General features: G+C 39.2%; 1 protein-coding gene across 5 annotated transcripts in view; it reads left to right on the plus strand.

Moving 5' to 3' along the window:
* The window catches only part of Snx24 (sorting nexin 24), a 196,279-nt gene that overhangs the window by 39,537 nt on the left and 133,290 nt on the right, over nt 1–23,452 (plus strand). The window contains exon 2 of one of the 5 annotated variants that reach the window (XM_013075757.3): nt 17,841–17,904. The exons of the other annotated variants lie outside the window; for them this stretch is intronic. Within the exon in view, the coding sequence (XP_012931211.1) occupies nt 17,902–17,904 (3 nt within the window). The 5' untranslated portion in view covers nt 17,841–17,901. The remainder of the gene's footprint in view (nt 1–17,840; nt 17,905–23,452) is intronic. 5 annotated transcript variants of the gene reach the window in all.

Below are 23,452 nucleotides of genomic sequence, written 5' to 3' on the forward strand. Positions count from 1 at the left end.
TTATCTGAATAGCTGGTAAAAATTTTTTCCTACGCTGTGGCTGTGGGTTGTCTCTTCGCTCTGTTGGTGGTTGTTCTTGCTCATTCGTTTCTGTTTTTTTGGTACCGGGAATTGAACTTGGGTCCTTGTGCTTGCAAGGCAGGCAGTGGAACCACTGAGCTAAATCCCTGGCACTAGTGTTTTCTCTTGCTGTGCAAAAGCTTTTTAATAAGATGAGGTCCCAGTTGTTGATTCTTTGTAGTATTTCCTGTGCAGTCTGGGCTTTGTTCATGAAGTCTTTGCCTACTCCTGTGTCCTGAAGTATTCTACCTATTCTCGCTTCAGCAGATTCAGTGTTTCTGTTTTAATATTTAGATCTTTGATCCACTTTGATTTTAGGTTAGTGTGTGGTAAAAAATATGGGTCTAGTTTCAATCTTTGGCATGCAGAAAACCAGTTTTTCCAGCACCATTTATTAAAGAGGCTTTCTTCCAGTGAAGGTGTTTGGCTCCTTTATGAAATATAAGGTGGTTATAAATAGGGAGGGCAAGGGAAAGGGAAAAAAATAAGAACCAAGATACTCATGTAAAGGTACAAGATCCCAATGATGAATGTAACTGTATTTTATACCAAAAATGTACTAATAAACTTAATGGGAAAAAAAACATAAATGAAGAGCAAAATAAAATAGAACAAAGGGAGATAAATCATTTTTCAAATAGCAAGATGACCAACAGATAGAGAGAGGAGAGAAAGGAAAGGGAAGGGAATAAAAAAAGAATTGAGATATGTTATGTACATACACCAACTCCCTCCCCACAAGGAATGTAATCATGATGTAAGGCAAAAATGTACTAATAAAAAATAAAAATTGAAAAAAAAATAAGGTGGTTGAGTATGTCTGGAGTTGTTTCTGCATCTTCTAGTCTGTTCAGTTGATCCTCAGGTCTGTTCTTTTGCCAGTGCCATGCTGTTTTTAACACAGTAGCTTTGTAGTATAATTTAAAGTCAGGAATTGTGATGCCCCCTGCTTTGCCTTTCTTGCCCAGAATTGTCGTTGCTATTCTAGGTCTCTTCTGGTTTGCCTTTGGTGACCTGAAAGCAAGTGGGGATTCTATCTTATTTAAGTACCTTCGCATTTTCTGTTTTTTAAAAGTTTGATTGTTGAGTTGATGCTTGTAAATTGCTTATGGTGAGTAGCTTTATTGCCAATATTCAGAACCTTTAGGAAATGACTACTTCTTAAAAGCGTCTTCCAGGTGTAGCTAGCTACCTTTTGGGTTTTGAGTCTGTTGCAAAATCTTACCTCTTCAATTAATTGGGGATGAGAAGTTTCTGCCTCTTTGGCCCAGCTGCCAGTTTTTTGGCGCTGGCCTATAAGGTTTTTGTTTTTTTTTTTAACCCTTAGGCAATCTCAGTCTTGGTATACCATGAGGAACAACTGATTAGCACAACGATGACACCTTGGCTAAATTAGTACAACCAATAATACAATAGCATCAAATACAGCCTAGAAAATGAAAAATTGTAGCCCTTAATATGGCATTTTTATCCTTAGGGGAGAAGATTTAAAAGGGGCTAGGGGGTTAAAAATAGCAGAAATAGAATAAGAGGAAGAGATCAGAAGCAAGGCTGGAGGACAAACTTTAGGGAACTGGTGAAGAGGACAGGTGGGAAAGGAAAAAGGAAAAAATTAAAACAAGAACAGAACAACAAACTAGGAACTGTGTTCAAACAATCAAGAAAAAACTAAAGAAAGAAAACAAGAACAAGAAAAGAGGGGGAAAAAAGAAAAGGAAAAAGAAAAAACCAAAAAAACATCCAATTCAAGGTGTATCTCTGCGGTCATTGTTAGGCAGTGTGGGTAAACAGAGTCCAGAGCCAAGTTGATTAATCCTAGCAAGCTAGCTCCAACTTCATGGTGGGGTAATGAATGATCGCAGCCATCCTGCTCCTTTAGTTCCTCTGAAATTCAGGATAGTTTCTGGCTATGAGGCTGGAACTGGATTCCTTGAGCCTACAACTGTCTGTGTCTCCTGCCAGCTTGAACTCCACTCCCTGACCTCCTGCCATCTTGAACTCAGCACCCACACTGAGGCACTGGGAGCCACTAGATGGAGGTGGCCCACAGCTGTTTTTTAAGTTCCGAGCTCAGTTGGCCCCTCTCCAACATGGCTACCAGCCAATCACCCTCTCCTGGGTGAGGTCTGTACCCGGATAACTCACCAGCCGCTGCAGTCCGGTTCGTCCACTGCTCCGTTCCACTGTTGTGTTTCTCTTTGGAGGCTTCGGGGTTGTCAGTAGTCACTGTGCATCTGCAGGTTTGGCCCGCCATTCCCTCGTGGAGCCTGAGCTCTGGAGAGAGTGCTGCTTGGTACCTTCCTCCTTTTTCTTAAAGTCTCTCTCTTCACTCTCCCTGTAGACTTCAATTCTTGCCTCAGATCATTCCTGGGTCCCAGGGAACTGCTTCCCGCCTCCTCCTTCTCCTCTTGCTGCTATATTCCAGTGTCAGGATACCAAATCTTGGAGAGTCCCTTTCTCTGCTGCTCACCACTCTGCCATCTTCCTGGAAGTCCCTGAGAATATATTTTTAACATTATTCTGAAATCATTTCAAATGTACAAGAAAGTTGCAGTAATGTGATGAGTTCTCATTTCAATATACCTAGATTCACCAGTTTTTAACATCTTGCCACTTTTACTTTATCGTTATCCCCTTGCCCCTTCTGTCTGTCTCTGTCTCTGTCTCTGTCTCTCTCTCTCTCTCTCTCTAAAGAACCATTTGGGAGTATATTGCATGCATTATATCTATTAATTCCTCATTATTTCTTTATTCTTAAGGACAAAGTTATCTTCATGTAACCACAATAAAATTGTCAAATCAGGAAATTTAATGTTAGCATAATGCTTTGTAGTCTGCATTCCGAATTTGTCAGTTGTCCCAATAATGTTCTTTATTGTGTCTCCCCACGGCCCTCCTATACAGGATCTGGATAGTGTATGATATTTAGTTGTCGTAGCTTTTTAGTTCCCTTTAATCTAGGACTGTTTTTCAGCCTTTCTTTGTCTTCTGTGACATTGTCATTTCTGTAAGAGGTCAGTTATTTTGTAGACCACCTTTCTAGTTGGCCTTTTCTAATGATTTCTGATAGGTAAATGGAGGTTGATGCATTTGGAGATGGGAAAGTTCATGAGTGGTATGGGGTTTTTCTTAGGGTGTCACATCTAGAGGCACCTGCATCTATTTGCTTATACCTGGTGATGCTAATTTTTTTTTTTTTTTTGGTTCTGGGGATTGAACTCAGGACCTTGTGCTTTTGAGGCAGGCACTGGAACCATTGAGCTAAATCCCTGGCCCCTAGTGATGCTAATTTTGACCACTTGGTTGGGCTTTGTTGATTTTTTCTCTGTCATATATTTACTTTTTTTTTTTTCCAGTGTAGGGATTGAACCCAGTGTCTTTGCACTGAGCTACATCCCTAGCCCATTTTTGTTTTTTATTTTGAGACAGCGTCTCTCTAAGTCACTGAGTCACCCAGGCTGAGTTCGTACTTGTGATCCTCTTGTCTTAGCCTCCCAGAGTGCTTGAATTATAGGCATGTGCCACCATGCCCATCATACCATTTTCCTTCTGTAATTAAAAAGTAACATCTGGGTAGAGACTTTGAGATTATACTAATTCTGTTCCTCTTCACATGTTTTCTTCTTCTTTCTTCTTTCTTTTTGCTGTATCAGGGTTGGAACTAAGTACCTTGTGCTTTCGAGGCAGGTGCAGTGCCCCTGAGCTAAATCCTCGGCCCTGTTTTCTTCTTGATTCAGCAGACATTGATGATTCTTGTCTAAATAAGCTTTTTTTTTTTTGGTACTGGGGATTAAACTTGGGTCCTTGCGCTTGCGGGGGTGGGCAGCGGAACCCTTGAGCTAAATCCCCAGCCCTTAAATAAGCTTTTACTCTGGTGTTGGCAAAAGGTAGCTTTCCAATTCTGCCATCCTTTCCCTTGGGAGGAAGAGTTTTTGTGAGGGAATTTTAAAGCAGTTACTTAAGCCTGATCCTACCAGTTAAGTCCCCCATATTACCGTTCCTGTAACTGATTGTTTGTAAGGAAACAAGCTGTAGTTGGACAGTGAATTTACCTGTTACCTTGTATGTACCTTTTTAGAAACGTTACCAGTAAAACTATCTCTCCAAGAAGAGCTTTATGGAAAGATTATAAAATAAAATTTAAATAATGAATAAGTGTAAGAAGTAAAAATTATGAGCCCCTTTTCTTCCCTGTCCCTCCTCTTAGGGGTAATAGTTTTGTACCCTATTTGGTTTATTGAGACAGGGTCTGTCCAGTGGTCCAGACTGGCCTCAAACTCACTGTGTAGCCTAGGCTGGCCTTGAACTTGTGGTGATCCTCCTGCCTTAGCATCCCAAATGCTAGGATTACAGGTGTTCATCACCACGCCTGTCTCTGCTTAGGGGTAATAGTTTGGTAGGTAGCCTTCCAGACAAAAGTAAAATCATAATATAATTACCATTTTGAAAATTGTTTTTGCAAATGAAGCAATTATGTGTCAAATATTTTTTATTCTGTAAAACGTTACCTCACATTTTTTTTTACCTATGGATACTTTCCTGTTCAAAACTAAGAGGTTGATTCTGAGAGCTTATTTTATTTATTCAAATATTAATATATTCTGTTTTTTAAAATTCTGATTGGTGAGTACTTTAGGAACTCTCACCAAGTTGCCTAATGCAATATACAGCACGAAACTATGGGAAAAAATAACAAATCAGTTTTATTTCTATAACTGTATACGCAAGAAGTTGAGAATCATGGTTATCTAGGGAAAATGCTTTTTCTGTGGGAGGTAAAGTAAGGGAATTTTTTTTTCTTTTCTGTGATACTGGGATTTGAATCAAGGCATTGTACCTGCTAGGCAAGTACTCTATGAGTGAGCTACACTCCCGGCCCAAAGCTGGGGAATTTTCATTTTGTTTTACTTGTAATTTTTACAGTGTAATAAATTCATTAAAAAATGCAATCTTGTTTTAAAGGTGTAAGTTTTATTTTATGATCTTCCACATATTTCCTTTGTGTTTTCCACATTTACTGCTATTCCAGCAAGATGCCTGCTCCGGGAAAGCCCGTCACTATACCTCTGGGTCTTCAAGTTTCATTAAAAATTAAATTGACTCTGCTCTGATTTATTTATGCATAGACTCATCTTTTTCAAATTCTTTTTATGTTCAGCTGTATTACTCTTTAAAGAGACATTTGGGGCTGGCCAGGAAAATTTAATGTCTTTGTGAAGAAATGTGTTGTGCATGTTAGATATTGACTTGTTTTATAAACAGACATAGGAATAAAGTATGTGTGTAAGTTGAAGGCTGTCTAGTGACTCAAATGGTGCTTCCACCAGTGAAATAGGAATGAAAGTACAAGAATTTAAGGCAGGCATGGTGGTGAATAATCCTAGCACTTGGGAGGCTGAGGCAGGAGGATCACTGTGACTTCGAGGCCAGCCTGGGCTACATAGTGAGACCCTGTCTCAAAAAATTAAAAAAGATAAAAAGAATTTAGAGTCAAAGTCATAAGTGTGCAACATAGTGAGGACTTTAAAACTATGGGAGAATTTACCAAAGACATTTCTTTTTGCTTTTCCCATCAATGATGAATTTTGAAAAAATTTAAACTTGAAAGCATAGTACTGTACACAGAGCACTTAGATGCACAGTTAGCCTCTTGCCATATTTGCTTTGTATTCTTCTCTTAGTCTTGCTCTTTCTCTACATACAGCCACACACTGGCAATTTTACTTATTTATATTTTTGGTAAAACATTTGAAAGTAAGTTATGCTCTTACTGTCACCACTAAATTATATTTCCCCCGTTTGACCCAGTGGTTAATGAAGAATAAATGATCTTCGCTAAAATAAGTTATTATGTTGATAATTGCAACAAGGTGATTTTTGAATTCTATCACTTATGCGTATATGGGTTGGATGTCTGAATTTCTAGGGACCAGAACTGTCTCAGATTATGGATATTTTCACATTTTAAAAATATTTATAGATGTATAATGAGATATCTTGGGGAGGGTTCCAAGTCTAAATTCACTTATGTTTCATGTACACCTTACCCAGAGAGCCTGAAGGTAATTTTTTCAGTTAAAGGCAACCCTAATGTATGTAGTTCACTTGCATGTTTACTACAGCTGTCACATAAGGTCCAGTGTGGAAGTTTTGATTTGTGGCATTATGTCAGTGTTGAAAGTTTTAAATTTTAGAACATTTCAGATTTTGGATTAGGGATGTATGTATATGTGTATGTATATATATATTTATATATACTAACTATTTAACTGTATATTGTGTATTTTAAAATTTGAGTATATACACACATTTTAAATTATGACATTTCATGTTGCATCTTTTTCCCTCATGTATAATAATTACAGTTTTTAAGACCAAAACCATTTTAATATAAATCTACTAAATAAAACTTAAGCTTTGTATGTAGTTCTTTTTATCTTAGAATATATTGGTTTGTACTGTCGGAGTAACATTTAAAAGTTACTTCAACAATTATTAGCTCTCTATTGTTATGTAATCAGTATAACATATAATAATGTTTTTTGTCTGTTTATATTCAATTTGAGGTTTATTTCCCTTTAAATTTATGGAGGGGGTAGCTCAATAGTACAGTACATGCTTTCCATGCTTAAGGCCCTGGGTTCAACCCTTAGCACCCTAAAATTTTAAAAATTAAATTTATATTTATGAATGTATAGAACATTTATTTGGCTCAAAACTCAAAGCCATATATTTATATATTTTTTGGGGGGGCAGGGATTTAGCTCAGTGACACTGCACCTGCCTCACAAGTACAAAGTCCTAAGTTCAATCCCTGGTACCCCCCAAAAAATATATATGGCTTTGAGTTTTGAACCAAATAAATGTTCTATACGTTCATAAATATAAATTTTATATATATATATATATTTTTTTTTTTTGGTCTTGCTCCTCTCCATCCTATGCCCATGTCTATAGATAATCTTTTTTTATTAGGTTATTGTTTATACTTCTTTTGTATCTCTTTTATTTATGTATGTGCATCTTTCATATCCTCACCCCTTGTATTTCTTCTTGGAAGTAAATATCACACTATATGTAATCTTTGTTCTGTGGTTATTTTTTCAGTCAAAGAGAAAACACTCCATAAGAGTTCATAAGAATGGGCTGAGGATTTAGCTCCGTGGTTCCGGTGCCTGCCTCACAAGTGCAAGGTCCAAGTTTGATCCCCGGTACCAAAAAAAAGAGTTCATAAGAATGCTCATTAAAAAATTAATTAATTAATTTAAAAAGGGGGAGCAGGGCTTCAGTGGTGCCATGCCTGCCTTGCAAGCGCAAGGTCCTGAGTTCGATCCTTGGTACCAGTAAAAAAAAAAGAATGCTCATATTTTAGTGGCTACGTGGTACTTCATCTATGGCTGTGTCATAGTTTATCTGACAAGTTTTCTTTGAATGGGCATTTTGGGTTGTTCTCAGTATTTTTTTCTCTTGCAACTAACACTCTTACGGCCAGTGTTTTGGTGAACATCTGCTATAGAAAAGCCATTATTGTAGTCCTGTTTGTGATGTAATGAAGAATAACATACATTTTCTGCCCCTGAGTGTTTGCAGTCTAGTGGCGGGACATTCTTAGAAGGAAGTGCACCAGGATGGGAAGTGGCCCAGTATTAGTGGCTTCCCCTTAAGTCTACCTGTGCTAGAGTTCAAACCCAGATCTTCACTCAGTCTATACTAATGGTTTTAAATACAGTTTGGGTGTTTGCAGTAATTCTGAATATCAACTAACTGCACATTCTCACAGAAGCAGAATGAGACAAATAAATGGTGACTGTTATGCTGTAATCTAGCTTCCAAGTAAAAAGTAAAGAAATCTTTTAGGTTAAGATAGATATGCTTCAATAAATCTGTTTAATAAATTTATTGAGCTATAAGTGCTAAGTTTCAGTAAATTACTTCATTGTAGCTTAACAGCACTTTCTAAAGGAAAATGTAGAGAAATTTTTCTCTTTCTAGTATAAGTCAGTAAAAATAATGTCTATTTTAAAATTTTGTAAAAAACTTAATATTGAACTTACACTCCTACAGTGTAAACACAAACATTACCACACAGCCCATTCATAGTTTTGGATGACTAGTTGCTTGCTTTTTTTTTTTTTCTGGTACTGGGAATCAAACTCAGGACCTTGCACTTGTCAGGCAGGTGCAGCACCACTGAGCTATATCCCCAGCCAATAGTTGCCTTCATTTTCAGGGGATTTGTTTGGTTCTGAAATATTGTATTTAGGGCCACATGTTGAACGCACACATAGTGATCAAAATTTCCTTTGGTTCTGTGCATTTATTGCATGGTCTACAGGATATTTCATGTAGATGTAGAAGCTAGCCTCTCTCTCTCTCTCTCTCATCTTTCTGACACAGGGTCTTGTTATGTAGTTCAAGCTGGCCTTGAACACATTATGTAGCCCAAGCTGGCCTCGAACACATTATGTAGCCCAAGCTGGCCTCAAACTCAAAGCGAGCGCCCTGCCTCAGTCTCCCAAGTGTTGGAATTACAGGTGTGCACCACTACGCCTAGCTGTAGTTTATTCTAAAAATTTTGACCTTATTATATAAATTGAAATCATATGCAGTATGTTATCCATATATGATGATTACCATTTTGTTTTATGATTACACCCAGACTATATATGTTGGCTCTGGGAATTTAGAAATTCAGCACACAGATGCTGTGGTTTCAATTTTCTAGCTGACTTGGAGCAGAACTTGGCTCATCTCTTCCCAAGTTCTCCTGCCTCACTCATTGCTCATTCTGCCTTGTAACTCTATTGCCCATTCCCACCTTGACACTCATTCTGCAGTGGGGAGCCCCCCAAAACCTACAGGTACTGATTTCCACAGAAAGTTTCAAATAAATATTCCTGTATCTGAAGGACAGATTTGTACATTTTGTTTAAGTGTTTTAAGGGCAATTTACATTTTATCTTAATTAGACCTAAAAAGGAACTCTACATTATGAAAAGCTTGAAGATTGTACAGTTTTAAATAACTGGGCACAAAAATTATCTTTTGAAATTTCATTGTGTATCAGTATTTTTATCCTGAATGGCTTTCTCACAATTCTCTTCATGTTATTATCTTGCCTTTACTGAAATTCATGTTGATGGTTCTGTCATTGTGAATAGCACTCATGTTGCTTGGCTTTCCATACATATTTTTTGAAAATGACGTAAATTTCATTTATAGCTTTTCAGCTTTTCGAATCAATTTATAGAAAATAAATGAACACTTGGTAGTGAAGTGAAAAAAGTCAATATTTGTGTGTGTGTGTGTGTATGTGTGTGTGTATGTGTGTGTGTGTGTTCTTAGGTATTGAACTCAAGGCCTGGTGCATGCTAAGCAAATGATGTATCACTAAGCTACAGCCCTGCCCAGGATTTTTCCCTGCCCCCTCCAAATTCTGACAGTATCAAGTAAGGGGGATGGAGGTGGTGGGAAGTAAGCAAAGGGCTGGAGAAGTTTAGAATACTAAGGAGGATCTTACAGAGTTACTGCAATGTACAAAAGCAACTAGGACAAGAAATAGAAGCAAAATAACTTTCAGACATTGGGGAGGAGTAGTAATATAGCAATCTATATCTTCATCTTTCGTACAGGAGTCAGTAGATATTTTTTAAGATTGTCAGGTCAAGAAATAGAAGAATGAGGGTATCAGTCCAGTTGGGCAGTAACTATCAGAACACATGAAAGTAGAAATATTTAAAAGTGGTTGTCTCTGGAATGGAGCAGTTAACTGTTGATTTGGCTTATAATGACTTTTCTACACAGTTAATGTGTTACTGTGTAATGGATTAAAATTCAATATGTATTTATAATTGAAAAGTTAGAGACAGAAGAGTATAGAAAATAAACCTAGGATAGCCTCAGCTAGTAACTTACCTGTGGTTAACTTTTTATTTAGCTAAAACATTTCTTTTAATATACCATTTCTAACTAATGAAATACAGTACTTTAGAGCCACTTTTTAAAAAGTCAATTAATTTACTGGTAGATGGTTTATTGCTGTTCAGGTTTAGAAGTCAGCCCCCTGGGATAATTTACACCATCTCAGATTGCCTGTCTTGGACCAACCTTGAGTCCTAGTGATCTGATACCGAGCCCATGTCTGGGCTGTGTTCTTTTTGGTGAATGGTGAGATCACGTTAAAAGCCCTCAGCTGTGGGATCAGCTGTCAAGGGAACTTGTGTCAGGTGTGCTTCCCAGCCACTGCCAGCCCCTGTCCAGGCAGGTGCCCTGCTTCAGCATTGCCCCTGTCGTCCTCACCATGCCTTTCCAGCAAGCCATGGAAAAGCTCCCCTTCTGCTCATTCATGCTAATATGACAACCAATCTGTTTTCAAAATAGATTTCACTCAGAACAAAGAGGAAAACTAAACACATACCTCCCCAAAATGCAGTAGTATGTCATGGATGAGTTTACAAAGCAGAGCTCTTTGTTTTTAATCTTAGGGTAATGCGGCTGCAGATCATTGGCACGTGTGTTTTAATTTCCCTTTTCTGTATCCATGGCAGACATTGCTAACTGATCCCAGCACTCTTTTCTGTTAATTCTGCCTTGGAAATCTTAGCAGTACAATTAACTTCCTCATCAATGAGACTTGGCATGTGCATGGTACATCTCGTTCTTAATATAATTAAACTTGCCAACAAGTTAGCTTCATAGACAGAATTTGTCATGCACGTATCATGTCACTGTTTGGTCTGGCTTGATTGGGGCAGGCTTAGTGGCTGCTGGCTAGGGCTCTCGGCTCTCATACTCTAGTGGCAACACCATTCCTGTCATCTCTGGAACCTCTTGTCCTATCTAGCCCCAACCCTGCTATTTGTATTTAAGCTAAATTACCTGTTGTTTACCAGATCTGTGGTGGATGCTCTACCCACTTAAGTATATTTTTTCCATCTGCTTCATATGAGTTTATTTCTCTCCTTCTGGTCAAATTTAAGAATAGCATATGTACAGTCAGGAAAAAAAAACTCTTGCGTTGTTTCTGTGATAGACCACAGCTTATTTATAATAGACCAAAGCTTATTTATAATAGGCCACAGTTTGTTTATAAAGCAGCTAATTCCTCCCAACTACTATTTTCTTGGTATATACAGTTTTTAAAAATTATCACATTGTATGACTGCTCTCAACCAAACATGTTGAGCTTAGTGAGGGCTGAGGTTTGGCTCTAACTCCCAGGCATAAATGCCAATGGCTTTTGGAAATTGTGAACTGAACCCTGAAGTGAAGCCTCCAAACCCAGAGTATCACTCCCGTGGTGCCAGTACTGAGACCTGAAAGGCAGAAACGTGGGCTTTCCCCTTGTGTGTTGCATTGGTACAGCACTGTAAAACACTGTGCTTCACTAAAATTTCCTTTACAGGGGATGTCTGGACAGATCTGTGTAAGGCCTCTGTCCATGCTTGAATCTTCCCATTTCATCCACATTCCCTCATCAGTATGCCAGTAGGTGTCACTGTGTACATTAAATGGAAATCAGAAATGTCATTAAAAGAATTTTCAAAGTAAGTATCATTATAGATTTTTCAAAAACAGTTCTCAACAATAAGCAAGAATATTTCTACCTCTAACTTTTTTGTATTTTTGAAGATTATCTTCTTAGGCTATTTTAAGAAAACATGCCATTTGTTCTTTTTCTGCCTGATCTGCTACCTTCCTACCTTACCTGAGCTCTCATGGGCATGTGAAGATTTTGTTTTGGGTGCATTTGTAACAACCAGAAGACAGCATGTGGGCTAGCATGTCACCCGTAGGAACGAATCATTTCTTCACTAATGTGTATCACTCCTGGTATCAAATTTTATTGTTAGGAACTTTTCTTTTGGGGGAATAGATATCGTTACTCCAGATGTTTATTTGTGACAATCCAAAACTATTTTTTAAAAATCTACTACCATTCAGAGAATAAATACATGTGTGTGCCAGCACATGCACAATTTCTACCTAAGGATTTTTTAAACAAGTATTTTTAGGTACTCTGTATGTTCATTAGACTGCTATTCACATTTTTTAGTTTCTAAGAGAAGAAATTTGTATTGTTTCTTAATTGTGTTTTATAGTCCTAACCAGGTGCCCTATAATATTTGTGGAACTTAATTATTTAAATAGCTGAGTCTTTTCCCCTATGGGTTCACTGTCCTCTTCACTCTTTGAAAAAAGTATAAATATTGGACTTAATGTTTTCTATTGTGCTTGTGAGGGTATAATTAGGTGCTCACTTACTTATAAGGCTTTGCTATTAAGATGGGTAACTATATCGAGGCCATCCTCATAAGTGAAATAGACAGGACGCACACGTGTAAATACCGAATAGTTTCTCTAGTGTGAGGAACTGAAAGTGTAAATAAGGACTAAAATGATTAAAATGAATAACTGACAATTTGAAATAGGAAGAAAAGGTCCAAAGGGGTAGGGGAAGTGGGAGAGGAAGGGGAAAGGAAAGAAGGGAAAGGAAAAATTATGAGAAAAGAAAAAAATGGAAACAAAGTCTTTGTAAATAGGGAAGGGAGCACAGGGAATGGAGAAAAAATAAGAACCAAGATTCATCATGTACACCTGTACACCAAGTGCCCAATGATAAATGTAAACGTATTGCATACCTAAAATGTACCAATAAAAGAATTTAAGCAAAACAACAAAAAAAGACGGGTAACATTGTAGAATGTTTTCCTCAGTTTATTAGTATAGATCGCCTTATACCAGTGCTGTGGAAAGCTGTATTTCTGTGTGTGTGTGAGTGTGTGTGTGTGTGTGTGTGTGTAGTAGAATTATGATGTACATTATGAGAAGCATTGGGTGTCTTATTACACTTAGGTGTGTTTTTCCATTCAGAGAATTGCTGTTTGTGAAGAGTGACTTAGAGAAGATTCACAGGTTCTGAATGTACTTGTGTGAAGGGAAAGCCTTGCCCAAATCCAAGTCCCTCAGGCAGTGCAGTATCCTGGATAGAGGGACAGACTCCAGTGCCACACAATACTGCAAATTGTGTGCTTATGGGCGGAGCTCAGATTTCCTCTAGTTTGAGTTCCCTCATATGGGAAATGGGAACAAATGTTGTGAAGGTTAGATATGAGGTTTCAACTCAATTTATGACATTTTAGTTTTTTTAAAAGAAAAAATGAAGTCAAAGTTAGGTATGGAAAAGTTTTAAGTATCTGTTAGATCTTGATGACAGGCTGGTGTGTTTGTTCGTACCATTTTCTGTACAGAGGCTTTGATCTAATTGGTCAGGTTGAAGTCCAGGGCATTGATATTTTTAAAACTTTCTGCAGGATTGAGAAGCATTGTCCACAAGCGCCTTTTTACTGAACAGGCAGGACATACAAGGTTGATGAGGCAAGTTTGCAAAACAGAGTCCAGGAATCCGAGTCAGAACCTCCTAAGTGTCTCCACCTAGTGTGCATATGGAGGTGGCAAAGGCTCCCAGTGAGTGGCTGTCCTGCCAGCGTTTACTGTTTTTCTTTGATATGGAAGGCTTGTTTTTTGCATTCCTGCAAGATAATTCCTTCCCATTGCCAGCCTCTGTGTCCCTCTGCTGTTGTGCTCCTGTCCTCAGCACACCTGGCTGTACATTATGGCACTTTGGGGCTGGAGCAGTAAACTTACTGTTGGTGAGGTTCTGGCAACAAACGGGTTCAGTGGAGGTCGGTGCCGGCCGCAGGTGCAGTAGCTTGAGTTGCTCATGGAGTCCATGGCCATTCACCATTTGTACTGAGGAATCTCTCAGAATGCTGCTGTTGAACAACATAAGGTTCCTTCCATTCTTATGTGAGCACTGACTCTTGCACTGAGCTAATCTTTCACTGATGAAGGAATTCAGTGAACGCTGCATCTTCAGGGCAGGACTTGCTTTTGTGTTTTCATAGCAAAGCCGGGACATTTTTTTTTAATTAAGACTAATTCACAACTGGAGAAATCAAAGGCCTTAGTATTTTTAAAATCTTGATTCCTTCCTTTTTTCAGTGTTATTGAAGTATAAGTGACAAAATTTATATATATTTAAGGTATACAGTGTGATATCTTTGATATACCACACCCAAGCTAATTAGCATATCCCTCACCCCAGTCACTATTGTGTGTGTGTGTGTGTGTGTGTGTGTGTGTGTGTGTAGAAGCAGGGTTTTTTTGGTACTGGGAATCGAACTCAGGACCTTGCTCTTGTGAGCCAGGCACGGTGCTGCTGAGCTAAATCCCTGGCCCCTAGGAGCAGTTTTTAAAATGTGAAATATCAAACCTCCTTAAAAATTAGAAATAGGGAACATGCAAGTCTTTGCATTAGAAAATTTTCTCAAGGTTCTCAATTCAATCCCCCGTACCACAGAAGAAGGAGAAGGAGAAATATAGCTTGTTTTCTTTTCATTTAGCAAGTGTTTATTGTGCTCCTACTTTATGCCTTGTACTGTGGGGGATAATAAAGAGAATGTAGAAGATTTATAAAATGCAATATCACTCTTGTAGGAACTTATAGGCTATTTGTGAGGCAGGTGGCAAAACCACTGAGCTAAATCTCCAGCCTTTACAGGCTGTTTGGAGATACCACACGTAAACAGTGACGAAAACTAATATTTTTTTAGGCACAAAATACAATCCAAAAAGGTAATAAACATTCTGGGAATTTAGGGACTAGTGACCTAGCCCAGAAGGGCAGATATACAGGAGACACATGGACATCCCAGCCCATCTTCTGCCTCTATCCCTCTGCTGCCTTTGTTCCATAGTCTTGCCCCAGTCCAAAATGACAAAATTTGTATATATTTAAGGTATACAGTGTGAGTATAAGGTATACAGCTGGCCCTTCAGTTGTTTGACTTTGTCTCCTGTCATTGCCCTCGGATTTCACACATTTATGCTCCAAGACCCCCCCCCCTTTGCAGTACTAGAGATCAAATGCAGGGCCTCACACATGCTAGGCAGGCACTCTGACACAGCTGCACCCTCATACCCATCTTCCAGATTCTTGATCCACATCCTGTCCTTTGGTTGTGTCTTGATGCATGTTCCCTGTGGGGCATCACAGCTTGCCCCTAAGACACCTGACTAGACTTTGGCCCAGATTTCCTTAGCACTATTTTAATGTCTTTCTTACATTCCAACTCAGACATTATTCCTATCAGTAAAATTATATTTGTAATTACAATTTCCATATTTTGGGATATGGAACTCAAGTGTAAGTGAAGTTCATCTGTCTATTCACTACCTTCCCTGCTTAAACTTAGTCCTCTCAGGTAGATTCCAGTCCATTGAATTGTGGATGTCTCATGACTAATCATTCAACCACAATTAAATACCTACAGTCTGGTAAGGTCTTAATTAGGTTCTGGAGACAGGATTAGAGCAACAGCTGAGAGTCAGGCAGAGAATATGTATTAACAAATAATGCCTGAATACAATGAACCACAAACACTTAAGGTATAAAAAGAGCTGTAAGGCTACAGAACCTGCATGGGTACAGGTTGCTCTTCTTTCTTAGGGTGATCATATAACTTTTCCCAACTGACAAGCTTTTGAAAGTTGATAGTTGTGTCAAGATAACAGCCAGTAAACCAGGGCTGTCTGGGGACAGCTGGGTGCCTGGTCACTCCTTTCACTTACTACCCTGCCCCTGGGTCACTCTGGGTTCTACCACACCACCCTATTTTCATCGCACACTTTCCAAGATTACATTTAACAGTTATCATGCGCCTTGTTAATAGTAGGACAGCAGACTGAGTCTGGTTTGAGTGGTTTTTTTTGGTTTCCATATGGACCTAGAACACAAAGAGTGTGCGACACGTATGTTTGGACAGTGACATGTGGCCTGCAGTTCAGAAGCATTGAATTTACTTGGTCCTAAGGCACACATTTTGGTCTGAGTGATTAAAAGGAAGATTTTATTCTAGTGATCTCAGAATACAAACAATCAAGCTGAAGTATTTTATATGATATGATTTGTGAAACAGTAAAACTAGAGTATTTCGTGAAGAATCTAACTTTTTTGAAATAACCACACTGAGTGCTTTTGTGCTGCTTTTTTTTTTATGCTTGTTTTCATTATTCAAGCTGTTGTCTTAAAGGTCAGAAGCCACAGCAGACACTCTTATCCAGGTCTACACCGCTCTCCCTGTGAGGCTGTGTGATTCCCAGTGTAGCCATGGCCTTGAAAGGAGCTTGAGAAGGGTGTGCATTCAGTTAGCCAACTCTTCTTCATGCCCCCTGGACAGGGTGCTGTCCTGGGCCCAAGGACCCCTAAGTCAGAGTTAGTGCCGTCTTCTTCATGGGGCTCCAGACCTGAGGGGGAGGCCCGTGCATAACATGAACAAAGTGTTGTAGGAGCTGGGAGGAGAGTAGTGATCTGTGCTCAGAAGAAAGGAACAGAATACAGAGGAGAGCTTTGTTAACAAGAAGGTGCTTACGTAGGTCTGAGTTTCTTTTGCCCTGTGTGTTTTCTTTTGGTACCAGGGATTGAACTCGGGACCTTGAGCTTGGGAGGCAGGTGTCGGAACCACTGAGCTATATCCCCCGCCCATGTTTTGTTTTGTTTTTTTTTTTAACTCAGGTCTACATAAGAAGGTGGAAAGAAATTAATAATAATGGCTAGGGCCGGGGATTTAGCTTAGTGGTTCCTTTGCTTGCTTTGCAAGCGCAAGGACCCGACTTCGATCCCTGGTACCAAAAAAAAAAAAAATAATAAAAATAATAATAATGGCTAATATCTATTAAACATTTTGTTAGTATTGGTACTATGCCAAACACTACACATACAATCTTATTTACTTCTCAGCCCTTTAAGGTGCACATGCTGTTAATGTCATCCTTTACAGGAGAGAGCAAAGTGAGGCTTCAGGGGTTAAATAACTTATCGTCATCACATAGTGAGTGGGAGGGACCAGATTTGAACCTCGAAGCAGGACTGCAGCTCGTTCTGCACACATGTGTGTGTTTGCTGGGTTTGGATACAGGCCATCAGTGCTCCAGGAAATGATTTAAGTGGTGCCTAGACATTGAATAACACCGACTCAAAAGGGAGAAAGTTATTCTCTTTGCACTTATCTTTTAATCCTGTGTCATTTCGCTCACTCCCCTAAAACATTCTTTAACTTGACTTTGCTAATCTGTCTGAGGAAGAGAGCCACTTCAGGCTCAGCGCCTGAAGAAACATAATTTTAAAATGCGTGGGTTTTTTTCTTAAATGCTCCCTTTCTATTTATACCAAGCAATACTGGCTTTCCATAGTTGGTTCTGACATAAAATTTTCTTTACATCATATTGAAGTAAAAAGTCTAAAAATCTTAAGGCTTAAGTCTATATAAGATGCAGATGTGGCCAAGTGGTGAAGTTAGTGTGGGAATTCTTAATTTGGGAGAAATAATCCCTTAAGAGGAATTAAGGAGTAAAGATAAAAGCCAGGCAACCCTCAGGGCAGGGCTTTAGCATTCTTTCACCCAGGAGCAGGAGAGCTGTCCCCTTTGCTGCCTTTTCCTTTTCTTATGTTTGGAGAGTCACATGGCAGAATATTAAGTCTGTCTGATTTAATGATGCCTGTTCCAGACATGAACTGATTTATAACTTTATGGCCATCTGTCTGCATTGGCAGTGGAAATGGTAAGTGGTTACATTGTCTCCAAACCTGAGTGGAACAATTTGTATGCAGGGGGCCTTCATCTGGTATCTTAGTTCTTGGAAACAACTAAATTCACCCATTTATAAGTAAATTTTGATTATAATTCAAGTTATCAAATTTGTGTTTGTTTTCTTGGCAGTACCACAAGAATTGAAGAAATACCGATACAGAAATTTTCAGCTGAGCAGTTAGCTCACTAAATGGTAACTCTATTTTTTTTTTAATAAAAAAAGGAACAGTGCAATTAGATTTTGGTAGGATTGAAACTTCAGTGTCTTTTGGTATATTTGTCAGGATAGATTCACAAGTAGTTTGCAAGTGCTCATGAACAAATCAGGTTAGTAATACATTGATACCAGCACAAATAGATTGTCCTCATCACCACATAGACAAAACAGTCAGGAGAGGGTTTGATGCTGTAAGCACAAATGGCATGATATAATGAAGTTGTATTCCATTAAGCACTTGAGTATGGGGAGCAAAATGTCATCACCTGAATGTGGCTGCATTTCTGTGATACAACCTCATCTGTTCCGTCAACTAGTTTTGCTCTGATCAATAAGCAGTTTTCTGTGGCCTTTCAATGCTGTCAGATGTTATTGAGTGATGTAAATGCACGTCAGAAACTAGATACTTGACAGCTCACCCAGAGTGGGCACGGAGAGAGGAGAGGGAAATCGCTGCAATGGACATGGTTGACAGCTGACATCTCCTTAGGGTAACTGATTGGATACTGTAGCAGCCGGCACTTTTTCCATATAAACATGAAGGAAAATGATCCTCTTATGTGTAAAAGATAGAACAGATAGTTTAAAATAATTTAAGGAAAAATTATGTAGCACAGTGATTGTGTAGGATATTCGTATAAAATAGAACAAAAGTAGTTAATGTTAGTTTTCAACAAAGAATAATTAAGGCATTACTCACTGCCAAAACTATAATTAGGAAAGTTTGTTAGTCCAGAAAGAGATGTAGCCAAAAAGACATTTATCATGACAGTATTCATGCAATAGGATGGTATACAGTAATAAAATTTAAAAAAGGAAAGTAAATTTGTGTACTGACAATGGAAAGAGTTCAGTGGGAAAGACACCACATCGTTTTTGCTGTTCATTGTACCACAACGCAGAGCCTGGCCCAGGGAATGTACTTAATAATGCTTGCTGAAGGAATGACTCCCATACTTCAGGCAGGTCCAGTAGCAAAGACAAGATTACATTTCACTGGTTGTCTCCCACAAACTGCCAGGCAGGTAATTCTTTCTAGGGCATGCTTTTCCCTAATGAGGGACACAGCCTGGAGGCCAGAGTGGGTTGAGAACTTGTTGACAAGTTCAGTGCAGAAAGATTTCAGTTTATTGTATAAATAGTGAACTATCACTTCATTATCAGTACCAAGAGCTGTCATGAAAGCAGATTGGGAAGTTAAAAATTTACCAGAGATCAAGTTTATTTTGAGAATGGGAAATTTACTAGAATGGGAAATCTAATAGAGTAATAAGTAACTTTTAATAGAAGTTACTTTAGACTAGTAATCCCCCATATGACTTTCGAGGGTGAAGGTACTGTTTGCCTCCTGTCCCAATGTCTTAAGACCTCCCTTCTCCTAAGATAATCATCTGGGCTACAGTCCAGGATGCTTCTCCATTCACAAACCCACATGTCTACTGTCTTTTATTTTCACTTTTTTATTTTTAAGTTCCCTGTTCATTTCAGGACTGAGATTCTAATATGGGGAGCCAGGTGTGGTGGCGCAGGGCCATAATCCCAGCATTCTGGGTGGCTAAAACAGTAGGATTGAAAATTCAGGCCCAGCCTGAGCAAATTTCCAGTTTTGTAGGATCCTGTGTCCAAAAAAAAAAAAAAATTTGCTGGCTGTGGTGGCACACACCTGTGATCCCAGCACTGGGGCTTCAGGTGAATCACTGTGAGTTTAAGGCTAGAGTGTCAGGGGTTACAGGCATAGGCCACCATGCCCAGCCAGTGAGAAGGCTCTTCAAAGGTAACCTCATCCTTAAAATGCCAGTTATCCACTTTCTCCTTGAACATTTAAAGGCCCAGCTTTCTAATTGTTACATGAGTTCACTTTTTTCGTTGATACCATGTAATTATCAGATCCATAAGTGAGTGAGACATTGGAAACACAAATAATTGAAATGGAAGAAAACTCTGGAAAAGACTTCAGAGGGTTCAGCCTCTTCCTTTTAGTCTTCCACTGCATTTCCCCTCCCTTTCAGCCATTTGGCCACCACTGTACACTCAGCTTTCCAGCCATCTGCCTCCTCCCTCTCTGCCACCCTCCATGTCTATGAACTCTGGCACAAGTCCTTCCGACCCTCTCACTCATCTTTCTGTGGCTGCCCACTTTCACCTGGCCGTGTCCTTTGCCACCCTCACACCATCCATCCCGTGGTCTCTCCTCAGACTACTGTAGTCACCTCTGCCGTGGCTTCCCTGTCCAGTCTGAGCGCCAGAACCCATTATTTGGTGATCAGCAGGGTTGTTCACTCTGTACCTCTGATTCGGTCCCTGAGTGGCTTCTCTTTGCCCATGAGCTGGAGTGCATCCCTCCCTGGTGCAGTGGATGAGGCCCAGCCCCCTGTGCCCCAAGCTCCTCACGTGAATCTGAGTCTTCTGGTAACTTCCTCTCTCCCTTTGCCTTGTCCTCTCCTCCACCCTCAGCTCCTCTGTAGGATTCAGGCCTTAGCTTCGGCATTACCCGCAGAGAGACTCAGCGCTGGTGAGGCTTTGCCTTCTCATGCTCTCAGTTGTCCATCTTTCCCTCATGGCATTGATAATGCTGTCCCTTGCACCCTTAGCTCACTGTATCCTCAGTATCCAGCACATGTTTACACACAGAAATGATTGATAAAGTTTTACTAAACAAACAAATAAAGCAACAAGAGCCAGAACTGAGAGTGTGTGACTTATCCACTGTGGCATTGCTGCTTACTAGCAGAATTAGGATGGAGCCCATGGCACCTTCTACTGCGTCTGGTTTTTGTCCTTTATTAGTAGTCTGGGTCTGCACACATGTGACAGTTCATTCTGGCTCCAAGAGAAAAGTGTGCCCCTGACTGTTTCCAGTGAGGCCTGGCTCACTGTGTGCTGTTCTCAGCCCTTCTGGGTAATTGATTCCCTCTAGCGCATATCCTTGCCTGCCTTAAGGTTCATCCTTGGGGGTCATCTTCATTTTCGTGGCACTATAAGCCAGAAGTTAATGTTTCTTAGGTTTTTTTTGTTTTGTTTTGTTTTGGTTTTGGTTTTTTTCTTTTTGTTTTTTTGAGGCAGGGTGTAGTTCAGGTTGGCCTTGAACTTGTGATCCTCCTGCATCAGCCTCTCATGTACAACTTAGTTTTTTGCAGTGACTATTTCATATTTTGTATTTAGAATACGTGAGGCTTTGGGGGGGCATCTAGGCACAAGCCACAGGCCCCTTCAGCCTTTTTCAGTAATTGCATTTTGAAGAAAGGCAGCCATGGTAACTTCTTGGAGGACTGTCCACTAACCTGCTGTGAGGCTTTCTAAAAGTCACTTACTTCTCAGATCCTCGTTTGATCTTCTCATCTATAAAATAATGATAGTAGATTGTTCCTTGTATCTGTCAGGAAGTATTAAATATCACAATATTCAGCTAAGGTTGATTAAATGATTGTTGCATGACTATTAAATGTTTCAGAGACACCTTAGATTGAGGACTCTTATTAGTCAACTCAGGCTGCCCTAACAAGATAGTTTACTAGGTGGCTTAAACAATAGAAATTTATTTTCTAGAGTATTGGAGAATAGAAGTCCCCGATCAAGTTGTCCTCAAGGTTTCCTTCTGGTGAGACCGCTCTTCCAGGCTGGAAGACGCCTGCCTTCTGTGTCTTCGTATGGTTTTCCATCTGTTTGCACTCAGAAAAAGACTGATCTTTGTTGTCTCTTCCTCTCCCTACAAGGACACATATCCTACTGGATTGGAGCCCCATCCTTATTACCTATTTAATTTTAATTACCTCCTCAAAGGTTCTTTCTGTACGTGCAGTCCCATTGAGAGTTGGGCTTCAACATATGAACCTGGAAGGGAGATGATCACAAGTCAGTTCATAACAGGGGCAGTGGCTCCATTTACAGAGTTTGTTGAATGCCCTGGACTCATGTTAGGTAAACATAGAATGAACACTGTCCTATTTGCTCAGAGTTAGAAAGCCACATTCTAAGCCAGGCATAGTGGCACACATCTGTAATCCCAGCACTCAGGAGGCTGAGGCAGGAAGATTGCTGTAAGTTCAAGGCCAGCCTGGAGTACACACCAAAAGACCGTTTCAAAAAACCAAAAAAAAAAGAAAAAAGAAAGAAAAAGAAAAAAAGGGCCTGGGATTTAGCTCAGCAGTGCTGCTGCCTGCCTCGCAAGCACAAGGTCCCCAGTTCAATCCCTGTACCAAAAAAAAAACCAGGCCAAATTCTATCATTTGAATGACTGACAAAGAAGTTACATCCTCCATTTACACATAAACTATTCTTTAGGATTTTTGGAAAGGTAATTTGGTTTATATCATTGGGATAACATTTTCATATATTGACATAATTAATCATAATTATATAATTATAATTAATTGTCTTTACTAGATGTGAAGCCTCTTGAAACTGTGGATTGTGTCTAGTCAAAGCCTAGCATACATTAGGAATTTAATAAATATTTCATAGAGTTTTAGTGCTCATAGATTATGTGGTGATCAACTACTATAATATTCTCACACATTTATTGATGGAAGGAAGATTTAAGAGTTTACATGTCACAGAGTCCTGGAGAAAGGGCAGAATGTGGCCTTTCTGAGATGTTGTTTCCTGCTGTGTACTGCACTGCCTTTGAATAAAGTTTAAGTGAGGTTAAAACTTGTGATTTAAGAGGGGATGCTTTATATACTCTTTTAAATGTCTCCCCATATACAAATTCAAGGGTGTATATGTCTAATCTATAGAAAAATTTATTTTATTCTCTTAGTGCAATTACAACTTTTTGTTACTTATTAAGACTTCAGAGATACAAACCAGTAGCTCAGTAATTGCTTTCTTGAATCTGCCTTTAATAATTACATTTAGTAAAGTTGTATCGAAAATTAGAAAGGCAGAGACTAATGGAAAACTAGATTTTTCACTGAATTAGAAAGCAGGACAATCCATATATTGACAACACTTCAAGTTGAAACAGATCAGGAAAACTGTTTTGGACTGTTTGTGCAGGGAGGCAGACCTGGCCTGATGGGGAGTGGCACCTACGTTTTATGGAGGCAGAGAAACTCTAGGAGATTTCATGTAAATCGGCATGTCGGGAGAAGAGAGTCCAGGTCTGATTTAGATACAAGTCATTTGACTCTTTTAGAGCTTCGAATTTCTCCCTGGTACTAACAAAGAAGTAGAAAATAAAGAATTGTGTTAATGAAGTGGGAATATCTTTGAATAAGAAAAAGTACAAAACTCATTTGAGGGTCATATCTTATAAGCAGAAAGAAACCTGAACAGGAAAATGATGAGAGGGCTTCACTAGCCTTGCTTCTGTGGTGTTTGGTATGGTAATTTTTCATAGCCAGGAGAATAAATTATTATAATTTTATTGTATTTAAGAAAGCACACTAAAGAGATTCGAAGAGTAGTTTAATTCAGGGTTAAGTATTAAGAAGATAATTGATGCAATAATTTTAATAAAAAAACCCCAAACACAGATACATCTTTGCCTGTCTGTGAGAGTGTATTTTTGCACAGTAGCCCA

This window comes from Heterocephalus glaber, unplaced genomic scaffold (assembly GCF_053883595.1).
Source record: "Heterocephalus glaber isolate CG9 unplaced genomic scaffold, H.glaber_assembly_v1.0 deba00001463, whole genome shotgun sequence".
Lineage (NCBI taxonomy): Eukaryota > Metazoa > Chordata > Mammalia > Rodentia > Bathyergidae > Heterocephalus > Heterocephalus glaber.